Raw genomic sequence first — 25,638 nt, 5'->3', positions numbered from 1 at the left:
CCTACCTTGTGCACAGAGAAAGCAAAAGCCAGATGTGTTTTGTATTCATACCATCAGTGTGCAGTTGGCGCATTGTGTGCTTAGTAGATGATGGCTTGTGTGTACTGTTTGATACGGAAACACCATTTTTACGAAGGTGTGAAGAGTTAATCTAGCTGTGTTCGCTTTTGCAAGAGAACTACAATGTTTTGATTATTGGGTGACAGGTTTTCTTATTTGTGTGAAGAGTTTTGCAAAATTAGCCAATAGTTACAAAAAATGTGCTTAAGCAATCAGAAAAAACTGTAAGTTAACATTATTGCATGCTAGTGCTTTCTAAATGACTACATGGTGTAAGCACTGTAAAATGTAGGGATTTGTGTGTAGAGTTTTGCAGTAACAGTTCACCAAATTTGAGTCATGTGTCAAAGCAGGGAATAGTGTTTATAGTTCAGGGAAATGGGTGTGCTTTTTGACCAATAGCGTTACGGTTTTGAAATTTTAGTTTAGAGGCCTGGTTATAGTGTTTAAGCAATCGAGAAAAACTGTAATGTGATTTATACACAGGTCTAAAAGGCAAGTTCATGTAAGTGCTTATCACCTTTCTAAATAAACTTCCGGTATTTTTCTTTAGAGGTGTTTTCAGACTCTCTCACCCCCTGCTGTGAAGCAGACAGGCCTAGCAGATGGATGATGTTACCACCTAAACCTTAAAACAGTCAGCATGGCCCCCAAAAGAAACATTTGTTGGTCCCAGAGACAATTAAACGTCTGTGCCTGCGTCTGCTTGCAGCAAAGAGTGTGAGGAAACGCTTTAAAAAGGTGTGACACAACGCCTGTAGGGAGTCTGAGTGTTGTATATGTGTGTGTGTGTGTGTGTGTGTGTGTGTGTGTGTGTGTGTGTGTGTGTGTGGAGCGGGGGACCTCTCACATGCATACTGAGCTACAGAGTCTAAACGTCTTTGATGTGTGTTGGCTGCAATTTGTTGTTCTCCAGCTGTGAGATTTCTTTACACACTTGGGGAGACAGACAAACACATGAGTACAAAGACAGAGACGGGATGGGGACCAGCACAGAGGACCTTACAGGACTGAGGCTACGTCCACACTAGCCTGGATAGATTTGAAAACGGTGTTTTCACAGAGTTGTGCATCCACATTGAAACGCCCGAAAACGCTTACATTCCAGTACTGCGCATGCGTGAAACGCAAGGAGATTCAACCTGCCTCATTTCTGTCTGCCGTTTATTTACTTTCCGGTTCTTTGAAACATCGCGGCAAAATGTTGAGGAAAAGTTTTTTAAATGGACTAACAATGACGTGGAGTTGCTGCTGTGAGTAACACAAAAGTACAAAGTTGCAAAAGCGAGTGAGAGTTAAAGAATTTGAAGAAAAGCTATCTGAAGCATGTACAAACTGATATTAATCTTTAATATCGCTGTCAAAATTGAGAGTAAACAAAACAACTGCTGTACAATGCCCTCCGCTATCTTAGTTTAATTGGTCACATGACTGCATCATATGACTAATATGCATCATCGTTTTCTAAAGTCTCCGTTTTCGCTGTCCACACTGCATTTGAAGCACCGTCTTCAAATGTATGCGTTTTCGAGAGCGTTTTCAAAACGCTGTGTTTTCCTCCGTCTCAGTGTGGACGGGAGGCCAAAACTGGGAGAAAACGATGCGTTTTCAAACGAAAACGCATTAGTTCAGCATTTTATGAATGGATTTATTTGTTGTGAAAATGAGATCATCATCTATACCCCCCCCCATGTCCATCACCACACTCTATCTCTACAGGCTGGAACAGGCTGGTGTTTGCTCGAACACTTGGGAAAGATTAAATATTCTCAGCTACTTTCAGTTGCTCCCCAAAGTCGTGTTTTAACTTCTTTTATCTGTGTTTTTAGCAACACTTATAGTTCAGGAGTAAATCACATCGACTTGAGGGGTTATTAGGTTTCATACGGTTGTAGTTTACAACAATATTTCAGTGGATAGTACCTATCAAAGTAACATCCACATGGATGTCAGGCCCAAGCTTTCCTAGCACTCACCTTATCGTAAAGACATGATCAGCGTTACTCACCTTACCTGTCACTGTTTTTAATGTTGTGGCTGATTGGTGTATGTTACATGTAGACAGAGAAAAAACAAACAAACTTCCTTTTGCTTTTCTCAACTTAACCTTACATTTTGGTTGATCTGATATCCTCGTGTTGGTGTTGTTCCCAGATCATCATACTAAATGTTGTTCCAGGATCAACATTGCAAGTGACCAATCAGAATGTTGTGACGTCATACTTTTGCAACTTCGGGAAAAACCGGCGTAAAACAAAAAACTGTACTAAAGCTGCGTGAAACCGCCTCTGTCCGCCAATCAACGGACCCTGACCCTAACCGTAACCCTTTAATAAACGGTAAGCAGAATTGATATTGTCCTTGCAACATTGGAATTTCATAAATGCACGAATGGCTTGGCGCGCAAAAGAATGACGTCACAACAATGCGATTGGTCACTTGCAATGTTGAACCTGGAACAACATTTTCATGATGGTCTGGGAACAACACCAACACGAGGATATCAGATCATCCTTACAATTTTAGTGCTCCTTTTGCTTCTCGCTGTGTCCTTCATTTCTCCTCCTCCTGCTCCCAAGAAAGCAGCAACAAAAACAGGAGAGACATCTAATTGGAGTATCAGAATCCCCCCCCTTCCCCCCCCAAAAAAGGTACACATCACGTCATGTTGCTCCAGCGTCTTCTCCTCCTTCCCTGAAAACACAAGCCCCCCTCCTCACTAACTGCGCAGAGCCCAGAGGCTCCGAAATCCCTCCCGCCCACAAACAGCAAGAGCATTTAAAGATGTTGATGTAAACAAGGTGGGGGACACACACATGCATTCACATGAGATTAATATAGGTGGAGGAACATCTGTAGGTGTGTGTGTGTGTGTGTGTGTGTGTGTGTGTGTGTGTGTGTGTGTGTGTGTGTGTGTGTGTGCCCTCCATGGCCCCTGGCTAACACATTGTAGCTGGTCTCTGGTTTGCATGTTGTAAAGTCATCCTGAAAGATGTTGAGACACACAGGAAGACAGCTGTGGAGATCAACATCTGGGCTGGGGGCTGAGAGTATGAGGTGTGTGTATATCTGTTGCTTTCTTTTTATGTGTGAGTCTACGGATAATTGGATTTTGTTCCAAAGGAAAACAACATGGGATCACTCACAGTGTCTCCTTCATTCACTAAATCTGTGTTTGTTCAACTGTGGTTGAGCAGTGGGCTTGGCCTCCCCCATACGTGTAGGAGATAAGTTCTTCAAGTCACAGTCTCCCGTGTAAATGGAATTCCCTCATTCGTCAGTCCATGCAGACTTCATTCAATTCAGCTTAGTTTGTGTAAAGTGAGATGAGATGAGATTAAGTAGTCGTTTTGGTGACCGCAAGGCGTGGGGGGTGTGAAAGGTGAGAAGTCTAAACATGGGACCCAGCAGATGAGAGAAGAAGGGCAGGCTACACAGGGAGGAGGAGAGGGTAGGTGCAGGAGAGGTGTGAAGTTTAAACATGAGGAGTAAGTGTAAAAATAATGAATAATCGGAGGGAGGTTAAGCTGAGCAGGACACACTGGAGGTGATTTTATAGATGTGTAAAAACTGGATTCAACACTATGTTAATCAGAAAAACATAAATATGTAGTGTAGTTTGCTTCCAGTGAGCCAGACTTTCTCATTTTATTTTTAATTTTTGGGTTAAGTAACTTAACCTGCAAATAGTTCAAGCATAAAAAAGGGAAAGGGGAAAACAAGGCTCAAGCGATGAACTGATTTAAACTGTACTTTAGATACTTTCTTATCAGTAGCCTTTCACAAAAATTTTTGTTTCCATTTATTTAGTTCAATCGATGAAAGATTGCAAATATAGAACAGTCTCACAGGCATACAATACAATAGAATACAACAGTGAAGTTTATAACCATCTGTAAACACGTTGGAGGTTTTGTCATGGTTAGGAGCTGCATGTCAGCCAATGGCGTTGGGGACCTTGTCATATCTGTTTAGATGTTCCAGATTTGATCCACCTGGAAAGTGTTTGATTGACGCCACACAAGCCCCTTTTCCATTAGTAGCTACTCAGATCGGTTTGACATGGATCGACTGGTTTTCCATTACAATTTAGTACCTCTTGATGGACGTGGTTGTCGTCATAGCAACGCGTCTGAGTGTCCCACAATGTAATCAATATGCAACACAAAACCAACAATAAAAGTGGACTTCGAGGCAAGATTATACCTGCTGCTCGGGGTAACACGGCGTTGTTCAGCCTTGTTGCTAGGTTTCAAAAATGTGGTTTTGATTTTCCTGAACGACACGCTCTCATGACTCATGGAATGACACCACAGACTAGCCAATCGGTGGCATGCAGTGTGATGATGTCACATTTTAGTACCTGCTCAGATCACTTGGAACCCTGGCTGAGCAGGTTAGGGTTATTTTTTCTTGCTGCCCATGTTGTAATCCGCTTTTGCCTCCACAGGTCAATACGTTCCAGGCTGTTATTGGTTATGATGAGACAGACTCATATGTCCTCTTCCTCTACCCTGAAGGCGGTCTGAACTTCTTTGGCACACTGCCTAAGGTAAGCAAACAAGAGTTAAGTCATCACTGTTACAGCTGTAGGGCAAAATGTACACGAGCAAAATGAACCATTGTATTTATATCACTATTTTTATCACTTCACATAGCCACTGCTGCTTTAGGTGCATAAAGGGGTCAACATAACACCTGACCAGGGTTATGTTAGTATCTGTGTGCACGTTTTGGTTGCTCAGATTTTACATATTATTTTGTTCCTTAATGACTATTGAATTATTCTTTATAGTTCCTAATTTTTGTTATTGTTAGTATTTGTTGCTAAATATTTGACAAATTATTTTATTTTATTTTATTTTATTTTATTTGAGAACATGGTTATTATGTTGTTCTGGGTTTTTTTTGGGTTTTTTTTTTTTTTTTTCTAGGAGTCGTATAATGTTGAGATAGAGCTTCCAGCAAGAGTTGGCTTCAGCAGAGGAGAAATTCCAAATATATTAACTTCCCGAAATGAAGGCCCTTACTACAGTGTCACCAGTAATGAGCAGAGTGTTAAAAACCTCTACCAGTAAGTAAAAAAGGTTAAACCATAAATTTCTTTGCAGCCAACAGTTTAACCTTAGAATTAGATGTACGCAAATAATGACTTGTTCTATGATCAGAATCGAAACAAGTAACAAGATGCATACACACACAGTAATCGCTAAAACAAATACTGGTAAATAAATGTGTATGTAGTAAGAGCTTGCTAATGACAGTGCATGTATAGCACAATAAGGGGCAGATAGCTAATAATTACAGGTTGTAAATGTCAAGCTAAAATTAGTAACTCAAAAAAAGATGTTCACATTCATTGTTATGTGCCTTGCCTTATGTCCTTTGTTGAACCTTTTCTTCAAATGCTGTTGCAGGAGAAGCTTAGGACATTTATAACAACAGAAAATGTTTTTTTGTGGTGCACATAATTATTTACATCCTTCTGTGAATGTCTGATTTCTTCTGCTCTAGGTTTGGTAACAGTGGAATTCCAGGCCTTTGGCTTTTCCACACTGGAAACCGTTATTCCTTTGACAACATTGTACCTGCATCCATTAAAGGTCCTGTTTCTACTCCACCAACTGTAGGATATGACTCCCATATGGTAATTTTGTTATTTGCTTGATTTAGCTTTTGGAAGATAACAATATATCTTCTTGAAATATACTGTAGTGCATCAAAAATCTACATTTTCTGCCTTATTTGCTTGCTTATTATGCACCAGTCTACTGCTTTGTACAGTGTTGTCGGCCACAATTTTTTCTCCCCAAATGACCTCTAACAAGAAAGCCTAATTTCTGCTATTGAGTACATCAGAAATTTCAACTTTCATAAATCATTCCAGATTATGCTAAATTGCAAAAGGCTTAGCCATGTCTTTAGTAAAACCTCTGTAACTTTGTGAAAAACAGAAAAGTTTGCTTTTCAATTTCTACTATAGAAATTTCATTTTTTTTATGACTACAGTTAAAAACAAAACAATTAAAAAACAATTTAAAAAAAACAAATAACACAAAACTGGAAGTCAGAGCAATGAGCTACCAGAACTTTTACTTTAATTTTATTTCTTACAATTTAAGTCCAAAGAGCCGTGCTGACAGATTTCTGTTATTGGCACATGTAGAAAAACAGTTAAATATGTAACTTCTTTACAGAATGGGGAGTTTCAGTCGTCCGGACCGCTTAAGATCAAAGTGGGTTGCACGTAGCCCGCCATGTAAAATGAGTTTGACACACCTGCTGTAGAGCATCTCTGCCATCATGGGCTTCCCAACACACACAGTCAGACACAACGTTCTTGCTATGCTGCTTTCTTTATTCATTCAGTGTTATCTCTAACGCTTTTTTAACAGTGACATGTCCACTCAATTTTATCAGCTCTAGTAGCTCTTCTGGCTGCTAGTCCAAGTGATTGCTATACACACCTTGGTCCCAGCGAGCTACTGCATAAATAGAAGAGACATAATGAGACAATTGCTGACAGCTGTGCCAGCCAGCCCAAAGAGCCCTCTGCTCCAGCTCTCCCGGCGCTGAGCCAAAACCACACCCCGCCACCAAATACCCCAATCGCCCAACCTGGGATGCGGAGCCTAAACTTCCTTTGCCCACAGAAGAGGAAATCAGCCACAACCATCTATACCTCAAGCCTTTGGATCATCGTGAATTTGAAAGGCTGTCAAGCTAGATATCGTTGGATGATCTGGGTGTTGGCATCCTTCGTGCAATGGAGCCATCATTCTGCAAAACATTGCCCGAACATAGGGTGAATCAGCATATCAGGAGATAACAGTGGAGGGCTTCAACTGCCTACAGAATTGCCAGACATTCTTTATCTGCTGTGCTGTATTTAGTCTTGCGCTCTGACAGCTTACAACCGATGTATACCTCAGTCGAATCCCCTCACCTGCAAACACAAAACGGCCACCTGCCCTCAGGGAGAAGTTAGGACTATGGAGCATGGTTATCCCCAGAGAGTTTATTTTACCCAGTCAAATGGAATTTAAAGCTTCCTTGGCACTGCTCTGTCAATGGACCAGGTCTGACTCACACTTTCGGGTGAGGTTGGTCAGGGGACTAGTTAGCTCTGCAAAGTTCATGATGAACCCATTCAGCTCCAAGAACCACCTAACAGCATCTGCTCTCTGGGCTTGTGTGAGATGGTCGTCACGAAGGAATGGCGGGAATGGGCCCCAACCCATCTTTGTCTTTCATCAAGCTCACCAGAGAAACAGGATCTGCCTGCCTCTGCACTTTCAGGCAGTATATTTTTGTGGCTCTACCCCTGGCAGAATGTGCTAACTCATAATTGACATCACCCACCCATCATGTGTGACCACAAAAGACCCTTACTACTTGACAAGTACTTTTCAGCTGGAGGATGGGAGAAACACAAGTAGTTTACCTCCTGGTGTAAACTACTTGAGTCTAGCCTCTCTGTTGTCATCCTCTGACATCCTCTCTTCTTTTATTTTTGCTTGGACTTTTCTCACAGTTTTCTGTAAGTAGGTCCAACACCACACGTGGTTTTCTGCCAAACAGCATTTCAAAGGAAAAGAAAAAATCAGTGGAGGCCTGGGGCACCTCCTACAGTGGAAACAACAGTGGGTCTAACCACCAGTCCCAAGTTCATTCATCCTTGTGAATGAACTTCTCCTCAAACATCATGGAATTTAATGCTTTATTCACACACTCCACCAGCCCATGTGTGAGATTTGAAAAAATTGCCCTGGTCAGTAAATATTTCTTTTGGGATTCAGAATATGACCAGAAACAGCTCATGGACCACACTCTCAGCAGAAATTGAAATGCTTCACAAAGCCACCTCTTCATGATATTGTGTTGCATAATTCACCAAGACTAAAAACAAAAGGATATCCTTGTGCACTCCAGTGAAATGACCTGACTGGCATTCCAAGTAGGACTCGTCCAGAAGAATTGGGTCACGATTTTATTATGGTTTTATCATATTATATCAGCACCACCAGCAACAGGATGTACATTTCCCACTACAACATCCCTAGTTACAGCCAGCTGGGTGTGGCCAATAGCTGATCTCCCACTCCCAGTCTGGAGTTGTGGAATTGGCAGCACTGGTCTTTATGGGAGTAGCCCAAGCAGTCCAGCACAGTCTTCCAGACATCTTTAAAGTTCCCCTGAAAAACCGCTGGTAGGCTGAGCGCTGCTGCCTGCCCTTCCCCAGACAATAGGGGAAGCAGCCACACAGCCTTTTCCTCCACCAGCTGCTTACCAGCCTCCAACACTGTATCCTCAAACATATCCAAGACCAGCTGCGGTCATACGTCTCCACTGTCTTGTGTGGCATGATCAAAGAGCCATGGTAAGTAGAGGCAGTTGAGTTGCGGCCCCAGACCAGACCATAAGGTTTTCCAGCACCGGGTTGTGCCGCTCGGCCTGGGCCTGCAGTTCTTCCATCTGCCCTCAGTTAACCACCGCCTGCTCCTATTGCACAGGGGAAGTTTTGCCACCATCTGATCCAGGGCTTAGACTTGTTTAACAGTACAATCTGTTGGTGTGACCCTTCTTTGGGTGTTGGGTGGAGTTGGCACCAGTGTAGGACATTTCTACCATCTTGGGCTTCCCAACAGATAAGACAGTCAGACACAACCCTCTTGTTATGATTGTTTTCACTGTTCTTTATCTTACACACTGTTTCTGATGTTCTTTTTAGATAATCCCCAGTCCAATCAGTTTTATTAGCTGCCACCACAACCTCAGACACCCATGCTGCTCTTTACTCCTCTGACTTTTCCATTGTTTTTCCTTCCAGGGCACCACCACCCCAGACTATGATGAGTTTGAAGAATATGTGGAGAATACGTTTGACCCTAATACCCAAGAAAGAGAAGATGATTATCCTTTAACAGAGAGGAACCCTGAATTCCAGCCTGCACCTGCTGATGGTGACCGATCAAGATTCCTTCTACCGCAAAACCATTATGGGAGCGACAATATACCATTGACCTTTGAACCTGTGTATGGTTTCGAGCCACCAGAGAGGCAGTACGCTTCCCCTAATCCTCCACAGACAGTCGCAGAGGGAGGTGCTCAGCAGCCCCAGGAACAGCAACCACAGGTAACAGTGGTTCAAATGTGCAAAGAACTGTAGTATAACCCACTAACCATTTATCATGCACAACTTGGTATTATGCACACCTTTTGCCATCACAACTGCCTTAGTTAGATATGAAAAAAGGGAATTGAAACAGCAGGGTTGTCAGGTGTTAAAAGGATTTTAAATTCAAAGGACAATTTAAGAAAATATCATGGTCATAGTGGAATGGTGTTGTCAACAAAATAATGAGAACATAGCGCAGATCATAACTTTCTGGATTATGATATTTGTAGAGAATTACAGCTACAGGCTTGGATTTTATTGCTTTCAATGCCAGAACATATTTCTCCTGTGTCTTCCTCTGCAGCTGCCTCTGAAAGTGGTGAATGTGCACACCCCACATAGAAATGCTCCGCCTCTTTCCCCTGGAGCACATGTGGTCAGTGTGGATGAAGAACAGGTTAATTTTGACACAGGAGGTAAGAAAAAAACAATGAGTATTTTTCTTTTTTTAAAACTTATCAGCAAACTTTATCCTAAAGAAGTGCACAGAGCAGTCAAATCAATATGTGGTACCTCACTGAATCGTCTAGATACACTTTCCAACACTTTTCCAAGTTACTTCATAGTGTGCTCGTTTCACGCTTAGGCCAAAATAGGCCATTTAAAGGACGTCAGAAACAAAAGGACAGCTGGTCAAAAGTTCAGTCTTTTTCACAGTCAAGTTGTCATAGTGATAACTGGGCAAGTATACACTTTGTTTTGTTTTTCATGCAATTTTATTTATTTATTTGTCTTTGGATTCCTGTGACAATGAAGTGAGTCACATGAGACTATGTTTTGAGGAGCCATTCTAAAGAAAGCCACAGCCAAAAATGTGCCTATTTCACACAGCCACGTTTTGAACAGGCACAGTCAAACCCATACACATATACAGAGAGTGAATTCTCATAGCTGTCCTCTTTTCATATCAGTAACTTTGTCACTGCCTGCATGTGATGCATTTGGGGACATCTGTACATTGTAGCTATAACAAAATAACCTTGGTTGCACTTTCTCTACTCTTTGAAATTAGTTTCATGGAAAACGCTACCTCGCTGTCTTGGCCAGCTGCCGAGCGGTACCTAATACAATACTGCCGTTGTGCTGTGTAGCTACCAGGTGTGTGTGCTCACGCTCCCTCCCCTTCAAACTATTCCCACAGGATTTTGCCATAAATAAGAATGTGTTCTCAGTGAACCTCTTATATAAGGTCAAGCAAACTGTCTGTGTAAGTGAGTTCATCTTATTAGGTCAGTTTGGGAAAAAGAAACAGTTTTTTCTGAGAAGCCTTCGAGATCTGTCGCCAAGTGTTTAATGTTCTATCTGACATTTTTATGCATGTTTTTAGGAAAACAAGATATGTCTTTAAGCTCACTATTTTGTTGTAGAGCTATAGTAAAAGTGGAAACAGGCAGGATGGGATATGGAGCATCTTGCTGCTAAGGCCATTTTAGACCATATCTTGTAGACTTAAAGAATATCAGACTTCATGTACTAGTATACGTACATAGAGTATTTGGCTATATTTATCAAATCAAATCAAATCAAATTTATTCATAAGCACATTTAAAAACAACACAGGTTGAACCAAAGTGCTGTAGATAATGGAAATAGTAAACATTCATAGTAAAAAAACAATGAAAGACTAGTCACAATTAAAAGCTAAAGAATACAAGTGTGTTTTCAAGCGGGTTTTAAAAAAGGTCAAATGTCAAGTGCTATATTTATGTGTTTTGAAGTTTTTAGAAAGCACATTTATATTTTTCGGCATTTTTATGGATTTGATGTTTATGAAACTTGGAGTACAATTGTTACGTCTTTGTCTCCCTAGAAAATTCCAACGTCCCAAAAAGAGAGAAAGAAAATGAGAAAGTCAAAGAGAACAATGCACTCGCTCAGGAGTTATGCAAGCTCCATGTGATGTTTTTTGTTAAGAGAAGTTACTTAAGCATGTGAGGTTGTGGTCAGACTTGAGCAGTTCTAATAAGAATAGGCATTTAAGGTTTCAATCTAAATATCTTAAGTCAGCAGTTTTCTTGCTGACTCAGTTATTTATTTATTTTTTTGTCGATTCAAAGAAAAAAATTGTGCAGCATTCAAGTCAGAGACACTTTCAACAAATAAACAGTCTTTTAGTTTAGAGTCTATTTAGAGCCGTAGTCAGAACATGTATATGCTGTGAAGACATTGGGTCTCATCTTGGCCACATCCAAGGACTGTTTATTACTTGGTATTGAGGTTTAGGTTAATATTTGGCTTAGTTTAGGGTTGTGGTTAGCCAGTGAGTGGTGAGGGTTACAAGACTACACAATGTATTATGTCAATGAAGGTTCTCATTAAAGAGGAAAGATGTGCATGTGTGGATGTTTGAAGCAGGACTGCAGCAGCTGGTTTTCTTTTCATATAGCATCTTGGAGTGTATGCAAATATGTCTGCATGTGTGTGTGTGCAAATTTCATGTTGTTCCACTCACCCCCAACCAGCTGCAGAGTCTCTTCCTGTTAAAAGAGTTTTTCCTTCCCACTGTCAGTAAGTTCTTGGTCATAGAGGGTCATCTGATTTCTTTGTGTTATTGTAGGGTCTTTACTTTGCAGTATAACGCGCCTTGAGCTGACTGTTGGTGTGATCTGGTGCTATACAAATACATTTGAATTGAAGTTTTTGTACAATGTGTAGATTGGAGACAAAATATAAATTGTTCAAGTGAATCATCTTACCATCACTCATTTTCAGGTAAAAGTCATAAAAATAATATAGAATGTTGATCATTATAAAAGATTTTTCATAAATTTTGCAGAAGACATTCACAGATGATACAGAGGGAGATGTTGCAACAGTTTGAAAAGATAAGACTTAGTCGGAAAAACTCTTGTCCCCCTAAACCATCAGCAATATGAAGGTTTTGTCTGAGTAGCAACACTTACTGTTCAGGAGAATACTGCAAGTACCTGCGTCATAACAGAGAGCTTAAATGAATATGGCTGAGTGATGATGTCACCAGTGGAGCGCAAACTAACCAATGTAGTGGGTATAACTGAAGCATTAGAGTGGAAACATTAGGCTAATGAGTTTAAATGTCGTATCATGTATCCTCTAATCTTACTTTTTTTCTCTCATAGTGATTCAATATACTACAGAGAATAAGGAAACATGTGCCAGGTATGTAAAGAGTAGACATGCAATTTAATTTGCTTACCTACACAGCCAATCAGACATTGTTGGTATGACATTGAAAAGACATCAAAGACAACTTTGTTAGGTGTCTTAACAACACTGAGATTTGTTCAAAACAGTGTAAAGAGTAAAAGTTGCTTTCTCAGAATCTGAAGATCTTTCTTAAAAAAGAAAAGCTCTTTCCTGCAGAAATAATATTTTAAGTTAGTGTCTGCTTGATCTGACACTTGTCCATTCTCATGCCTTGTCTGATGCCATGAATACATATCAAAAAAGCACCGATCGTACTTAAAACTACAACTTTCTCCTTCTCATTTAGATTCCTGCAGCAGTGCTCCCAGAATGCATTTTGCACTGACTATGCCACAGGCTTCTGCTGTCACTGCCAACCAGGCTTCTATGGAAATGGACGCCAGTGTCTGCCTGATGGTTAGATCTTGGCCATTTTTTCTAAGTGCTGTGCCCATTGGTTGTCTTTACATATTAAAGCTGCTTTGTTGTGTGCGTTCTGTGCTGCTCATCCAGGTGCCCCCCAGCGTGTTAGCGGTAAGGTGAGCGGTACTGTGTATGTGGGATCGACTCCAGTATCGCTGAACAACATTGATCTCCATGCCTACATCGTGGTGGGAGACGGGAGGGCGTATACTGCCATCAGCGAGGTACAACCTGAAAAACAGCCCCATTAATCGTGTACAAGCTTCTTCTATATTGTAATTAAGATTAAGGCAGCCAGTACTTTTTCCATAACAAATTTAAGGAACCAATCTGGTAAGCTTTCAGAGTGGGGCTAACTTATCAGATCAGGAGATCAGGAGCAAGGTTTAACTTACAGTCATGAAAAAGAACGTTTTCAGAGGACTGCACGTAGTCATGAGACAAACTAAGCATACCCGTACTGCTTCCACAGGAATTAAGAGGGTAACCCTAATACTTGGCTAATCGAATGTTTTTGATTAATTGACATCAGCAGGTTTGAGCACCTCTATAAAAGTTTTGTCAGTTTGCTGGTCTGGAGCATTGAGGTGTGTTAACATAATGGAAATCCCAGTGAATTCATTCCAATGTCAGACCAAGAACTACATGGGCATGCTGAGGCCTGTAGAGTCTGAGTCCATCAATGTTTAATGTCATGATACCATCGTTATTTAATAAAAAAGTGCATGTATGGTTTGCTTTGAAGTGTTATCAGGAGGAAGCCTCTAAGAACATGACAGCACAGCTTAGGTTTTCCACTTTGCATCTGAACAAATCACAAGACTTCTGAAACAATGTTCTTTGGATGGATGAAACTAAAGTTTGGCTATAATGCACAACACCAAATAAGGAGGAAACCAAACACAGCATATCAGCACAAACACCTGATATAGTGTCCATTGGGGGAATTCGATTCGAATTTTTTTCAACCACAATTTTTTCAAATCCACCTTGGATTTAATCATTTTTAAGTAAAGGAAATTGAAATATGTTGGTTAAAAAGCCTCTGAAAAAAATGAACATCTTAATGTCTTTTATGTAAACTTAGTCAACTTAGCAAACATTATCCCTCTTGGTCAGGTACCAGAACCAGTGGGCTGGGCACTGATGCCAGTTGCACCCATTGGAGAGCTATTTGGATGGCTGTTTGCTTTGGAGCTGCAGAATAGCCAAGCGGGATTCAAACTGACAGGTAAACATGTTTGCACAGTTTTTTGCCTTGTACGTCCTGACTCTTGACATTCTGGAGAGACATGCGGGAACTCCTTAATAGCAAGGACATCGTGTGTCTGTTTCTTTGCATGTGTGTGTTTCTGGTCTCCCAGCCAGATGTAGTGTCTCCAGGGATGTGATGTGATATCAGTCTTCCCCCTCCCCTCACTAATGGGAAACAGCTGTGTGGTTGTGTTAGTGTGTAACTATTGTAGACACTGCACTTTTTCTGAAATGTAGCTTCTGCATGTTTGTTATATATAAACCAGTAAATAAAAGATTGATGATTATTTGTGTTACAAGGTGCTGAGTTCAGTCGTCACGCAGAGGTTGTATTTTACCCTGGGAACCAGCGCTTGTCAATTATTCAGACGGCCCGTGGCCTCGATGACCACAACCACCTAACCGTGGGTACTGTAATCAGCGGCAGTGTGCCCTTCCTTCCTCCTGGTGCTGAAGTTACCATGGAGCCCTTCAAAGAGACTTACCAGTACTACCCCTCAGGTAAAGTCAAGGATTGAACAGCATACATCATTCGATTGCCCTTTTTGTTGCTTAAAGTGACTCCATCTCTCTTTCTACAGTTGCAACCTCCACCTCTATTAGAGAGTATTCAGTGGTTACAGCAGACCGAGGGTCCGAGTCCTTCTCTTTCCAGCTGAAACAGAATATCACCTACCGTGACTGCCCACACAACAACCAAGCTGCCACCCCAGAGACTTTGCAGATCCTTATGGAGAGGGTGTTTGTCATGTTCGTGAAGGAGGAGCGGATCCTGAGATACGCCATCACCAACAAAATCAGCCCAGTTAGAGGTGAGACAAACTATGTTTACAGAGATCACACTTTAATAGCAATTCACAGGTGGTCCAGTTACTGTATATACTACATATTTACTCATATAATGTGTGAGTTTTAACATGGTAGTGTTTTCTTAAATCGACCATAGCAAGTAGTGCCTTGACCTGAAGTAAAGTGAACATTTGCGACTTGTCAAGCCTCTGACCACACGTAATGCAAAGTTCTTATAAAATCAAGTCAACAAATTTAGACACATAAACAGCAAACAACAACACAACAGTTTAAATCAACAAATCTTATGGTTCTAATGGCTAAATGGATTTCAGACCATCCCTGTCATGTGTATTTTATGATCTACCAGTTGTGTCTGTTTGCGTATGGCATTCCATATGGACAGTTTCTGGTGAGGGGTTTTCACCCACCGCAAACATCTTCCTGTGCAGTCTTCCAAAACCCCAACTGCATGTTGCTGGATGCAGATCAAGCTGTCTGTTGTCGAATGCTAACTGGTTGACAAGTGGGCCGTAACAGCAAAGGGAGCCGCAACAGAGTTCGCCAGAGGAAAGAGAGAAGCACACAAAACTCCATCAAAGATAATAATAAAAAATACAAAATGAAAACCACAGATAGTGACTGCAGTGGACACGTCCCATCATTTTTAACACTTGCTTTCACTTCAGCTCTTTGTATGTTATAACTTGGATGGACCAACAACACAAGCCAGACTAGTCCCGAGAATGGTTGTACCACATATTTTGTAACTTCAGTCTTTCAGCTTCAGTCAACGCCTACAGTGTTGGAAACATGACTTCTCTTCCAGAGCCTTTAACCATTCAGCTATTAATTATTGCAGGGTTGCCACAGAAACCTCAGCCAAACCAATGGCACAGAGTTGGATAGAGCACAGGTTTAAGAACACATGCTGTGGATTTACAGATTGAAACCATAGAAAATGTTGTCATAATGTCTCCATTTTCACTTCAGTGTCTACCATGGTGCAGACACACCAGACCCTTTTAAGGATAATTTGAACCACAGTTTACGTCACAGCTGTCACAGCTGTCTTTAAGGATTTTAACGAATTCAGCTGCAGATGAATCCAGACATGTGTTAACACAGTTAACGAAAAGAGCTGGTCAAGGAGTGAAAACTGTAGATAGGCCAACAGAATTTAATGAGAACTTAGCATGAGTGGGGGAAAAAATCTCAGAGTGTTGAAAAAAAAGATTTGCCTTACTGTTTAAAAGCACCTTCTGTTTCCAGAGCACAAGCCAAAACCACCAAACCAGAACTGGTTCTGTGGAATTTGCCCCCAAGTTTGTGTTCTGCCTTATCGTCTGCAACCTAGGAATAAAAAAGTAATGTGCTTGGAATACTACTTAGTAATTATTATAATTATTAAAGTATTATTGGTACAACTGACTATGTTTACAACTTTTATGGACAGAATTTTTTAGGAGCCATGAAGAGGCAGAGGATATGAGTTTTAGTAAACTCACTTTCACACTGGATCCACTTGTGTGAAGTGGCTGACAATTAGCAGCTCAGAGTCTGAGTCTCTGGTTCTCAGCTGAGAAACTGTGGATGGCCTCTCCAGGATGGGAAGGAGGGTATTTAAAAGTACCTCTCTTCTGTGGAACCAGCTCCCACTTTGGAATTGGGAGATAGACGACCTTTATTCTAGATTTAAGATTAGGCTCAAAACTTTCCCTTTTGATGAAGCTTATAGTAAGGATTGGATTACAGGTGACACTGAACCCTCCCTTGGTACGTCCCAATAGACTTAGGCTGCTGGGGGTTTCCCATGGTGCACTGAGCATTTCTTCTTCTTCTTCACCTTAATCTAATGATCAAGGAACTGACCTTACAGCCCATTGTTCCTTCAGTGGGCTGGTTTCAGTCATTATGCAAATGTGCTGTTTATAAGATTGGGGAAACCTGCAGTCAGCTGAGACTGAAGAAGTCACTTGGATGGGTGACGAAACATTTCTCCCACTGAAAACGCTACCTCCAGATGAACAGAATCAACCTTTTGGAACACAGCATCGTATTTCATCATTAGTTACTGTTAATCTCTGGCTGACTTCCACATTGTCTCTTTGGTTCAGTCTTCCTTTCTTACCCCTCCCCAACCAGTCACAACAGATGGCTGTACCTCCATGAGCCTGGCTGTGCTGGAGTTTTCTTCAATTCATTTTAATTAGATTTTATTCGTAATGTCAAATCACAACAACAGTTGCCTTAAGGGGCTTTATATTGTAAGATAAAGACCCTAAAAATTTAGAGAGGAAACCTCCAACAATAAGATAACCCCCTATTAGCTAAGGCTTTGGAGAAAGTGGGAAGAAAAACTTCCTTTTAACAGGAAGAAACCTCTGGCAGAACCAGAAATTTAGGGAGGGGCAGACGTTGCTACCACCGGTTGGGGGTGAGGGGAGGAAGACAAATCAAAGACATCTGCTTTCTGTTAAAAGAGAGTGGGGTTATCTGATTGTTGGGGTTTTCTCTGTAGTATTTTAGGGTCTTTACCTTAGAATACAAAGCCTCTTGAGGCAACTGTTTTTGTGATTTGGTTCTATATAAATTGAATTGAATTGAATTGAATTGAAATGAATTGAATGATCTCCCTGTGTTTGCGTGGGTTCCCTCCCACCGTCCAAAGACATGCAGCTTGTGGGGATAGGTTAATTGGATAATCCAAATTGCCACTAGGTGTGAATGTGAGTGTGAATGGTTGTCTGTCCCTATGTGTTAGCCCTGCGACAGACTGGCGACCTGTCCAGGGTGTACCCCGCCTTTCGCCCTATGACAGCTGGGATAGGCTCCAGCGCCCCCCGCGACCCTGAAAAGGATAAGCGGAAGCGAATGGATGGATGGAATGGACATTAATATAGTTTTACTAATAGAAGGTGTAGCATTCTCATGTGATGCGACAAGCCAATGATCACTCTGGATGTTAGTCCGCTGTAAAACTTTAATGCGTACCCCAGCGTTAAAACACAATGCCAGTACCGGAAAAACAAAACTCCTGCCACCATGCTATTGGACCACAGTTACGGCAGGTCTCATAAACAAATATTGCTTGGCAATCATTTAATGATTCAATAATCAATGATCTACAGAAGGTAAACCTGAAATTAGCTGCTAGCTACTTTTCGCTGCGTTGGTCACAGAATAGTAACTGTAGGCAGTTAGGTCCAGTGATATCCAAGGTATGGGTTGGATTTGAATGTGTTTGGGGAGTGTGTGTGGTTGACAGACATATTTGATGTTATCTTTTCTATTTACAGTTTTATCGTTGTTAAAGCTTTACTGCACCCAAGTGAATGGTAAATCAAGCACTTTGAGAATCACAGAGGTCTTTGTGGCTTGCTAAGCCAAAGAAAAGATCCTTTTAGATTAATTATGTTACATTAGATGAAAAGTTTTTCAACAATTTTTCCCGCGTTGTTTTTAATTTTTATGTCCATTACCTTCATCTGCTCTCCTTAAAATAATGGAAGAAAAAATGTTCATAGATATATAAATACAGGACAGAACATGTGTTGTGTTCTTTTTCTGTCAACATGCAGCAGTTGTGCTGTCTTTACCCACTTTGTCTGCTGAAAAGCAGATAGTGACAGTTGGATACGTGACCTTGTAAGATGACGGGAAAAAGAAGTCTGAAAAAGAATTTGAGACAGACACCACCACCTTGTTTTTGGATTCAGACCAGGAATCTGTCATTGAGACGTCAGCACGCTGATTAAAAACGTTATGATGACATATCTCACACATGCACATGCTCACACACAATGATCCACCCAGACCACAGCTGGAAGAGCTTTTGGGGATAAGGGATTTTGTAAACATGGGTTAAGTATGAGCCTGTCACACAGAGGGCATACATATGTGCTGTGGAGTGGGGGGTGTCTTGAATGGGGGTTGCCAGGTAGAATAGCTGACTAGTGATGTCATGAGAATTGTGGAAGAAAAGACGCTGAACTGACAGGTAAACCTGTCATACGCTTTATTAAACTGCAAATTAACTAGTTGTGGTATAGTTTATTGAGGGCCCCCTATTTTCAATGATTTAATTGAATCTAATGTAGCCACCTGTTATTTAAAGTATTTGAAGTAAATATTTGAAATTATTCATCCATCTGGAGCCTATCCCAGCTGTCTTAGGGTGAGAGGCAGGGTACATCCTGGACAGGTCACCAGTCTGTCTCAGGGCTAACAGATAGACAAAGACAACCATTCGCACTCACATTCACACCCATAGGCAATTTAGTGTTTTCCTATCCCCACTAACTGCATGTCTTTGGACTGTGGAAGGAAGCCGGAGCAACCGGGGAGAACCCACGCAACATGGGGAGAACATGTAAACTCCGCACAGAAAGACCCCACCGTGCCACGGTGCCGCTAAAATGATTCATCCATCCATTCGCTTCCGCTTATCCTTTTCAGGGTCGCGCGGGGCGCTGAAACCTATCTCAGCTGTCATGGGGCGAGAGGCGGGGTACACCCTGGACAGGTCGCCAGTCTGTCGCAGGGCTAACATACAGAGACAGACAATCATTTGCACTCACACTCACTCCCGCATTCACACCTGTGGCCAATTTAGCATTTTAGACCTAAAGTGATTCATATTTATCTTACTTATCTGGATTTTGCTTTGAACAAACATCTCGTCATTTTAAAGAGTCTGAGTCTGTTAATGAGACTCGGGCCCCTGTTGTACATTCCCCGTAGTGCAAAAGCCAAAGCTGCATATTTTAAAAGAACTACATGTTAATTGCCCCCATGTTTTAAGCACCATGCCTGCAGTTAGTTTTTTATTTGCAGCCTCACTTTAGCTAACTGTTGACACCACTATGGATTCATTTGGGTAGTTTTCTCCTTAGCTGTGCCGGGTTTTTTTTTTTTTTTAGCCCGATAAACCACTTAAATCCAGCTTTCAGTGCGTTCAGATGATTTAGTGTTGCTGGACTTTAAGTGTCCAGTGCATAAACCCAGTTTGTTTGTGTCTACGTGTTTATGCGTGTGTGGAGGAGATTTTTGAAAAGCAACAGGTGGGAAACTGCACTCACCACTTTGATGATGATGATGATGATGATGTGTGTGTGTGTGTGTGTGTGTGTGTGTGTGCGTGCGTGCTTCTCCCATTCTCTCTCTCTTTAATTATCCCTCAGCCTTTTCTACAGTCCATGTGTATCTCACCCTCTCATCTCCCCTTTTTTACCGCCACATTCAGACTTTGCAGGGTCTCTCTCTCTCTCTCTCTCTCTCTCTCTCTCTCTCTCTCTCTCTCTCTCTCTCTCTCTCTCTCTCTCTCTCTCTCTCTGATAATGAGCCAAAATTGCTCTCTGGCCTCAGGAGATGAAAACAAGCTGCGTGTGTGTATGTTTGTTTTTGTTTATGTGCAAGTGTGTTGTTGTTTATGGCATATGATGAAGCTGACAGTAAAGCAAAAGTCCAGCATGAAACACTCTAAGATTATTAAAAACAGATATTATAACAGATGTGTTCATGTGCATAACTGAGAATATTTTACATCCCAGCCAACTGGAGCCGACTAACTATAGATGTCCTTGAAATAAAAGCGAAACCATGCAGACACTGAAGGTTTGTGTTTGAGCCGAATCTAAATTCCATATTTGGGCCAATATTTAAATTGTGTGGGTAGAAGGAATATTTAAAGAATGCCTGAGCAGTGTGGGGTATTTTACATTAGATAATATTTTTACATGACACGAGACCAAAGTTATCGATCAAAGATGCTGAGACTTGTTTTAACGACACTATAATATTGCTTAATGTTAAAGTTATAATAATACAAAAAAATAAGAGTTGGAGCATTCTTATAACAGGATCATTGCTGTATCCTGCTGTACAGAGCAAATTTGAACTTTAAGCATATTTATTCATCTTTAACATTTCTATTTTTTCCCCCATGGTTTTCTTTGCTCTTTTGTTTATATTTCTGATTTTCTCAAAATTCGTCTGAGGTTTGTTTTTGAAATTGTGTGTCTGAGCCACGCAGCAGTATGAAGAAACCCTGAACTCACATCCGCTCACTCATCCCTCTGTCCATGTGTCTACCCCCCCATATGCGTCTAAGCTTGTCCATATGTTGAACATAGAGAACATGAAGGGAGTTGCTTCCTAAGAGGAGTCCATCCTGTGGGAGTTTGTCTGGAGTGATTTTACATGTGTGTTTGGTTAACTTGCCCTGTAATCATTGCCCTAATCACTGAAGTTTCACTAAATAATCCAGACCTCAGTTGATCTGAGTTCAGGATATTTGGTGTGTAGCAGATTTTGTGTGGTTGTCTGGTTGAATTTTCTCACACCAGCTTTAACAATGTTGCTCTTTTATGTCTAATGCAGTTTATTTTCAGATTCTAATGTCTGTTAATGTTATTGTCTGCTTCTTTAAATTCTTTCTTTTTTAACATTTGTTGAAGGTGCCACTTTTAATGTGCTTTGAAAGACTAGAAAATGAAAATGAAATCAAATGGACATTACTGACAGTACACAAGCAATTTTTTCTAATAGAGTAGCTTTGCATGAGTTCCATCAGGTTACCTGAAACAAGCCATTTTACCTGCTTTTGGCTCTTTAGGCCATCTTTCATCTGATTGGCTGCTACTCCTAAACAGAAGGTTTTACCAGCAAGTGGGTGGGGCTTCTGTAACCATAGCCAAAACAATTTGACTGAGATGACTATAACAGGGATATGGTCTCTCTTTGTCATCATACAGAGCCAGTGTAAGACAAAATAACGTCTGAAATAGAAGAAATATTGAATTATTTTTAAGGCTGACCTCAAATGAAACTTTGAACATGAAAAATCCACCATGGCAGAAGTATATATATTATATTAAATAAGGAAATTATATTAGACACTGGTTACAGGGAGTTATATGAAAGTTAGCATATAAAAAGTACTTAAGCTTACTTATTTGTGTAAATGGGAAGTCCTCTTCACACACTAAGGTTAATTATTCCACAGGATTCCTTGCAAGAGCCAATTCTATTTACATTATACATGCTATCCTTAGCCAGTATTATTAGAAGGAATAGCATACATTTTCTCTGCTATGCAGATGATACCCAGCTTATCTATCCATGAAACCAGATGACAAATACCAACTAGTTAGACTGTAGGTATGAATAAAAGACATAAAGATCTGGATGACCTGTTTCTAAATTCAGACAAAACTGAGTTATTGTACTTGACCCTAAAAATCATAGACACCTGGTGTCCAAACGGATCCTCTCTCTCCAGCAGCACTGTTAGGAATCTTAGAGTAATTTTTCACTGTCACTCTCGGTCACTGTTAAGTTGCATCCACTGTGATTAAAAACACAATCCTTTCTTTTTCTTCCCTCATGAAATGGAAGCTCCAGGCCCTGAGCTGCACAACCCTTGCTATGCCGGGACCCACGACTGTGACACCACAGCCCAGTGCATCCCGTTAGAGGACCTGGCTTTCCAGTGCCAGTGTGCTACTGGTTATACAGGAGATGGGCACAACTGTTACGGTATCTATCTGTGTCTGTGTCAGTCCTTCTGTGAACAAGCACGTAGAGTGAATTCTTCTGTGGATATACTGTGCAGCAATGAGATGGTTTATGTACATTTCAGAGTGCTTCCTCTGCCTTTGTTTAGTCTAGCGTTTTCTGTCGCATACAAAATGTCGAAGTCCAAGACAGTGTTTCTGTGTTTTATCAACATCTGTCCAGCCAGTGTAGAGGGGTCAAGTACAGGTTGGTTGAGCAGAATCGTCTGTAATCACTCTTTTCTTTTCTTTTCTTTTCTTTTCTTCATCCTTCCTCTCCATTCGTCTCTTCAAGGTTAATTTTCAAGTTAAAAGGGCCTTCAGGACTTCAAGCTGGTGTGTGGTCTGTCATTAGCCCAGCAGCAGGTCTTTTTCGCTGCTGACAGCAAAGAAAGCCCCAGGCTCATCCTAAATTCTCACGGATGGGCCTCAGTGCGCCTTTCTGCTCAGATGATCTCCATGTTGTATTACACAATGCATTTTACATTCATGTGAGGAAAAAAAATGTGCACAAGACTCGCCACCATTTCTCAGTTTAGCAGCAATAACTTGAAGTAATTGTTTTCTTTACGACTTATCATTATTTCACGTTGTTGTGGAGGAGTTTTGGCTCATTATTCTTTGCAGTGTCACTTCAGGTCATTGAAGTTTGCAGGCATTCGTTCATGCACAGTTCTCTTAATGTCCCTCCACACATATTAATCGGGTAAAGATCTGGACTTCGAATGGTTTGATGCAACACCTTGATTCTTTTCTTTTTCAGCATTTCTGTTTTAGATTTGTTGGCACGCTTGAGATCCTTATCCTTTTGCATAGCCAATGTATGTCCAAGCTTCAGCTGTAAGACAGATGGCCTGACATTTGTCTAGAATACTTTGGTATGCAGAGAAGATCCTGGTCGACTTAATGGCTACAAAGTCCCCAGGTCCTGCAAATTAACCCTGAATCATCACTCCCCCACCAACCTTTAATATTTAACATGCTAACTGAGGTCTGTAGAGTCTGAGTTGTAGCTCGTCAGTTGTACTGACCTTAGACATTTGCTTCTTGGAAGATTGTGGCATCGTGTTAGCACACACCTGGATGTGTCAGAACAGCAAACTGCCAAAACCCCTGCTTTTCTAGAGGTGCTCAAACTTGGTGATGATCGCTTAATCAAGGGAAGCACCTGCCTGTTATTTACCCTCTTAATTCTTTAGAAGCTGTTAAGGGTGTACTACTAGACTGCACAGAGTCCTATGAAACCTTGCTTTTTCTTTTTATACAGTAAAAGCACCAGTAATGAGCCCTAATTACAGCTTTTACATGTGTTGACAAGGAATTCCTGATTTACAGACTTGTAAATTTAAAGAAAAGCTAATTTCTTTGTCTCCCTCTCTGCAGACATAGATGAGTGCGCTGAGGGTTTGGGCACATGTGGGGATAATTCTGAGTGTGTGAACCTGCCTGGGAGTCACCGCTGTCACTGCCAGAGGGGCTACGAATTTGGCTACGATGGGCGTACCTGTGTTGGTGAGTTTGGAAATTCCTTCAAGAAATGCACAAAACATCTGTATAAAATGTGAGAGGAAATTTTTTTGCAAAGTCAGTAGATCTCATCAGTTATTACGGGTCGCTCTGAGGGAAACATGAATGACTTGACATCAATCAATGGAACTGTATCCAATAATTTCATTAGAAGCCAAAAATGTTGTGCTTCTTTTCTATGTTCTTTTACTTCTCGTCCACCTCTTTTGCTATCTCTTGCATGAATTCTTCGTCTTTTGTCTCCCAGATTGTTTACGTTAAGGGCTGATATCAACTTCCTTGCGACACTTGCAGCCTGCACATTCTGAACTGCCTCCTATCAGTTTAATCACATCATCAGCAACAAGTGTGAACATTTTCAGTTGTTCTGCATAAGAACTGACATGTGTTGCATCATCTATCATCAATTTATTGTTGGAAAACCCTTTCTTATGAGCTCTTATTTTGAAAATTTTCACTATTTGTCAGCTGGCTAGCCAGGTGACTGGTGTTGTGGCGCTCGGTGTTATTCAGTTGCTTCTCTAGAGAGGATCCAGTCCCTCGGTTGATGATGATGATGACGGTGGTGGAGGGCTGATGATTAGCTTCAGCAAACAGACAGTTAATTTCAACTAAACCGAATGTTTAGCATTTCAGAAATCCCACTTAAGAATATCCCCTGTGTGCAAAGAAATCAACTGAAAGCCATAACACCGTGTCAGTTTGATCAATCTCTGCTTAGAAATGTGCTGGTTTCTGCTGACTTTTTAAGCTGTGGCATCCTGTCTGCTTTCACATACCGTACCTTTGATGCAAATGCAAATTTTAACCAAATATGTGCACACATATTTTTTGTGGCAAACACATCATTCTTCCATTCTGCCTTTGTTGCATTTTATCCATTGTCAGCTGGACTAACTGTCCCCCTGAGAAGTATTCTCGGAGCATTTTGTCCTCCAAGTTCCAAAATGAGTTGAATATTTGGAAAAGGTTCACTTGTTTGTCCAAGCAGAGCTACAACATTTCTTCATCCACAGCTGCAAAAAGCTAGAAAACACAGGCAGAGGGGAGGATAGATGAGAAATGTGAGAACAGAACTAATGTGAGAACGACAGGGTGAGATTAAACAGGGCGGGTGGGGGTTAAGGGAAAGACAAATGGAGCAATGGCACAATGTGTTTGTTGCTTTGGAATGTGTGGAGGAGCAAGGTCCTGGCTGTGTGTGTGTTTGTGTGTCTGTCTGTGAATGTGTGCGCGCATACATGTCCTCCTTTCACGTAAAAGTGTGAACTTTTGATGAACTTTCTTTGAGCCCCCCCCAAAAAAATAAAAAATAAAACTAAGTATAATACTTTACATTTAGATAATCACACTACTGATAAATCACCACTGAAATAAATAACATCTATTAAGCAGCCAGGTAGTATTTTTTGTGTGAGTGTTTAGTTGTATTGGTAGTGCAGTTTCCAGTCCAGTTGTGGTTTTTGACTCCTTTCTCTCCTTCTGTTTTTTTCTTTTTTTCAGATATAGATGAGTGCAGCTCTTCTCCATGTCACATCAATGCCAGATGTATTAATGGACTGGGATCTTTCCAGTGTCAGTGTCAGCTGGGGTTTTTTGGGAATGGTTTCTACTGCTCTCAGCAGGAAGGTCAGTAGCACTCCATGGATATTGTATTCTGGGCTAAATCTAGTCAACCAGTGCCTT

General features: G+C 41.1%; 1 protein-coding gene across 1 annotated transcript in view; it reads left to right on the top strand.

The window, feature by feature from the left end:
* The window catches only part of nid2a (nidogen 2a (osteonidogen)), a 66,505-nt gene that overhangs the window by 18,023 nt on the left and 22,844 nt on the right, over positions 1-25,638 (top strand). The window contains exons 4-17 of the mRNA XM_085449362.1: positions 4,511-4,612; positions 4,995-5,134; positions 5,575-5,707; positions 8,891-9,196; positions 9,543-9,654; positions 12,337-12,376; positions 12,711-12,820; positions 12,917-13,050; positions 13,946-14,057; positions 14,381-14,581; positions 14,662-14,892; positions 22,268-22,408; positions 23,809-23,937; positions 25,456-25,581. Coding sequence (XP_085305488.1) covers positions 4,511-4,612; positions 4,995-5,134; positions 5,575-5,707; positions 8,891-9,196; positions 9,543-9,654; positions 12,337-12,376; positions 12,711-12,820; positions 12,917-13,050; positions 13,946-14,057; positions 14,381-14,581; positions 14,662-14,892; positions 22,268-22,408; positions 23,809-23,937; positions 25,456-25,581 — 2,017 coding nt within the window. The remainder of the gene's footprint in view (positions 1-4,510; positions 4,613-4,994; positions 5,135-5,574; positions 5,708-8,890; positions 9,197-9,542; positions 9,655-12,336; positions 12,377-12,710; positions 12,821-12,916; positions 13,051-13,945; positions 14,058-14,380; positions 14,582-14,661; positions 14,893-22,267; positions 22,409-23,808; positions 23,938-25,455; positions 25,582-25,638) is intronic.

The sequence above is a fragment of the Copadichromis virginalis genome, linkage group LG23 (assembly GCF_057382275.1).
Source record: "Copadichromis virginalis isolate Kocher_CV1m ecotype Utaka linkage group LG23, C_Virginalis_male_GT1.1, whole genome shotgun sequence".
Classification (NCBI taxonomy): Eukaryota; Metazoa; Chordata; class Actinopteri; order Cichliformes; family Cichlidae; genus Copadichromis; species Copadichromis virginalis.
The sequence above is the reverse complement of the archived record's forward strand: the minus strand, read 5'-3'. Positions and strand labels throughout refer to the sequence as shown.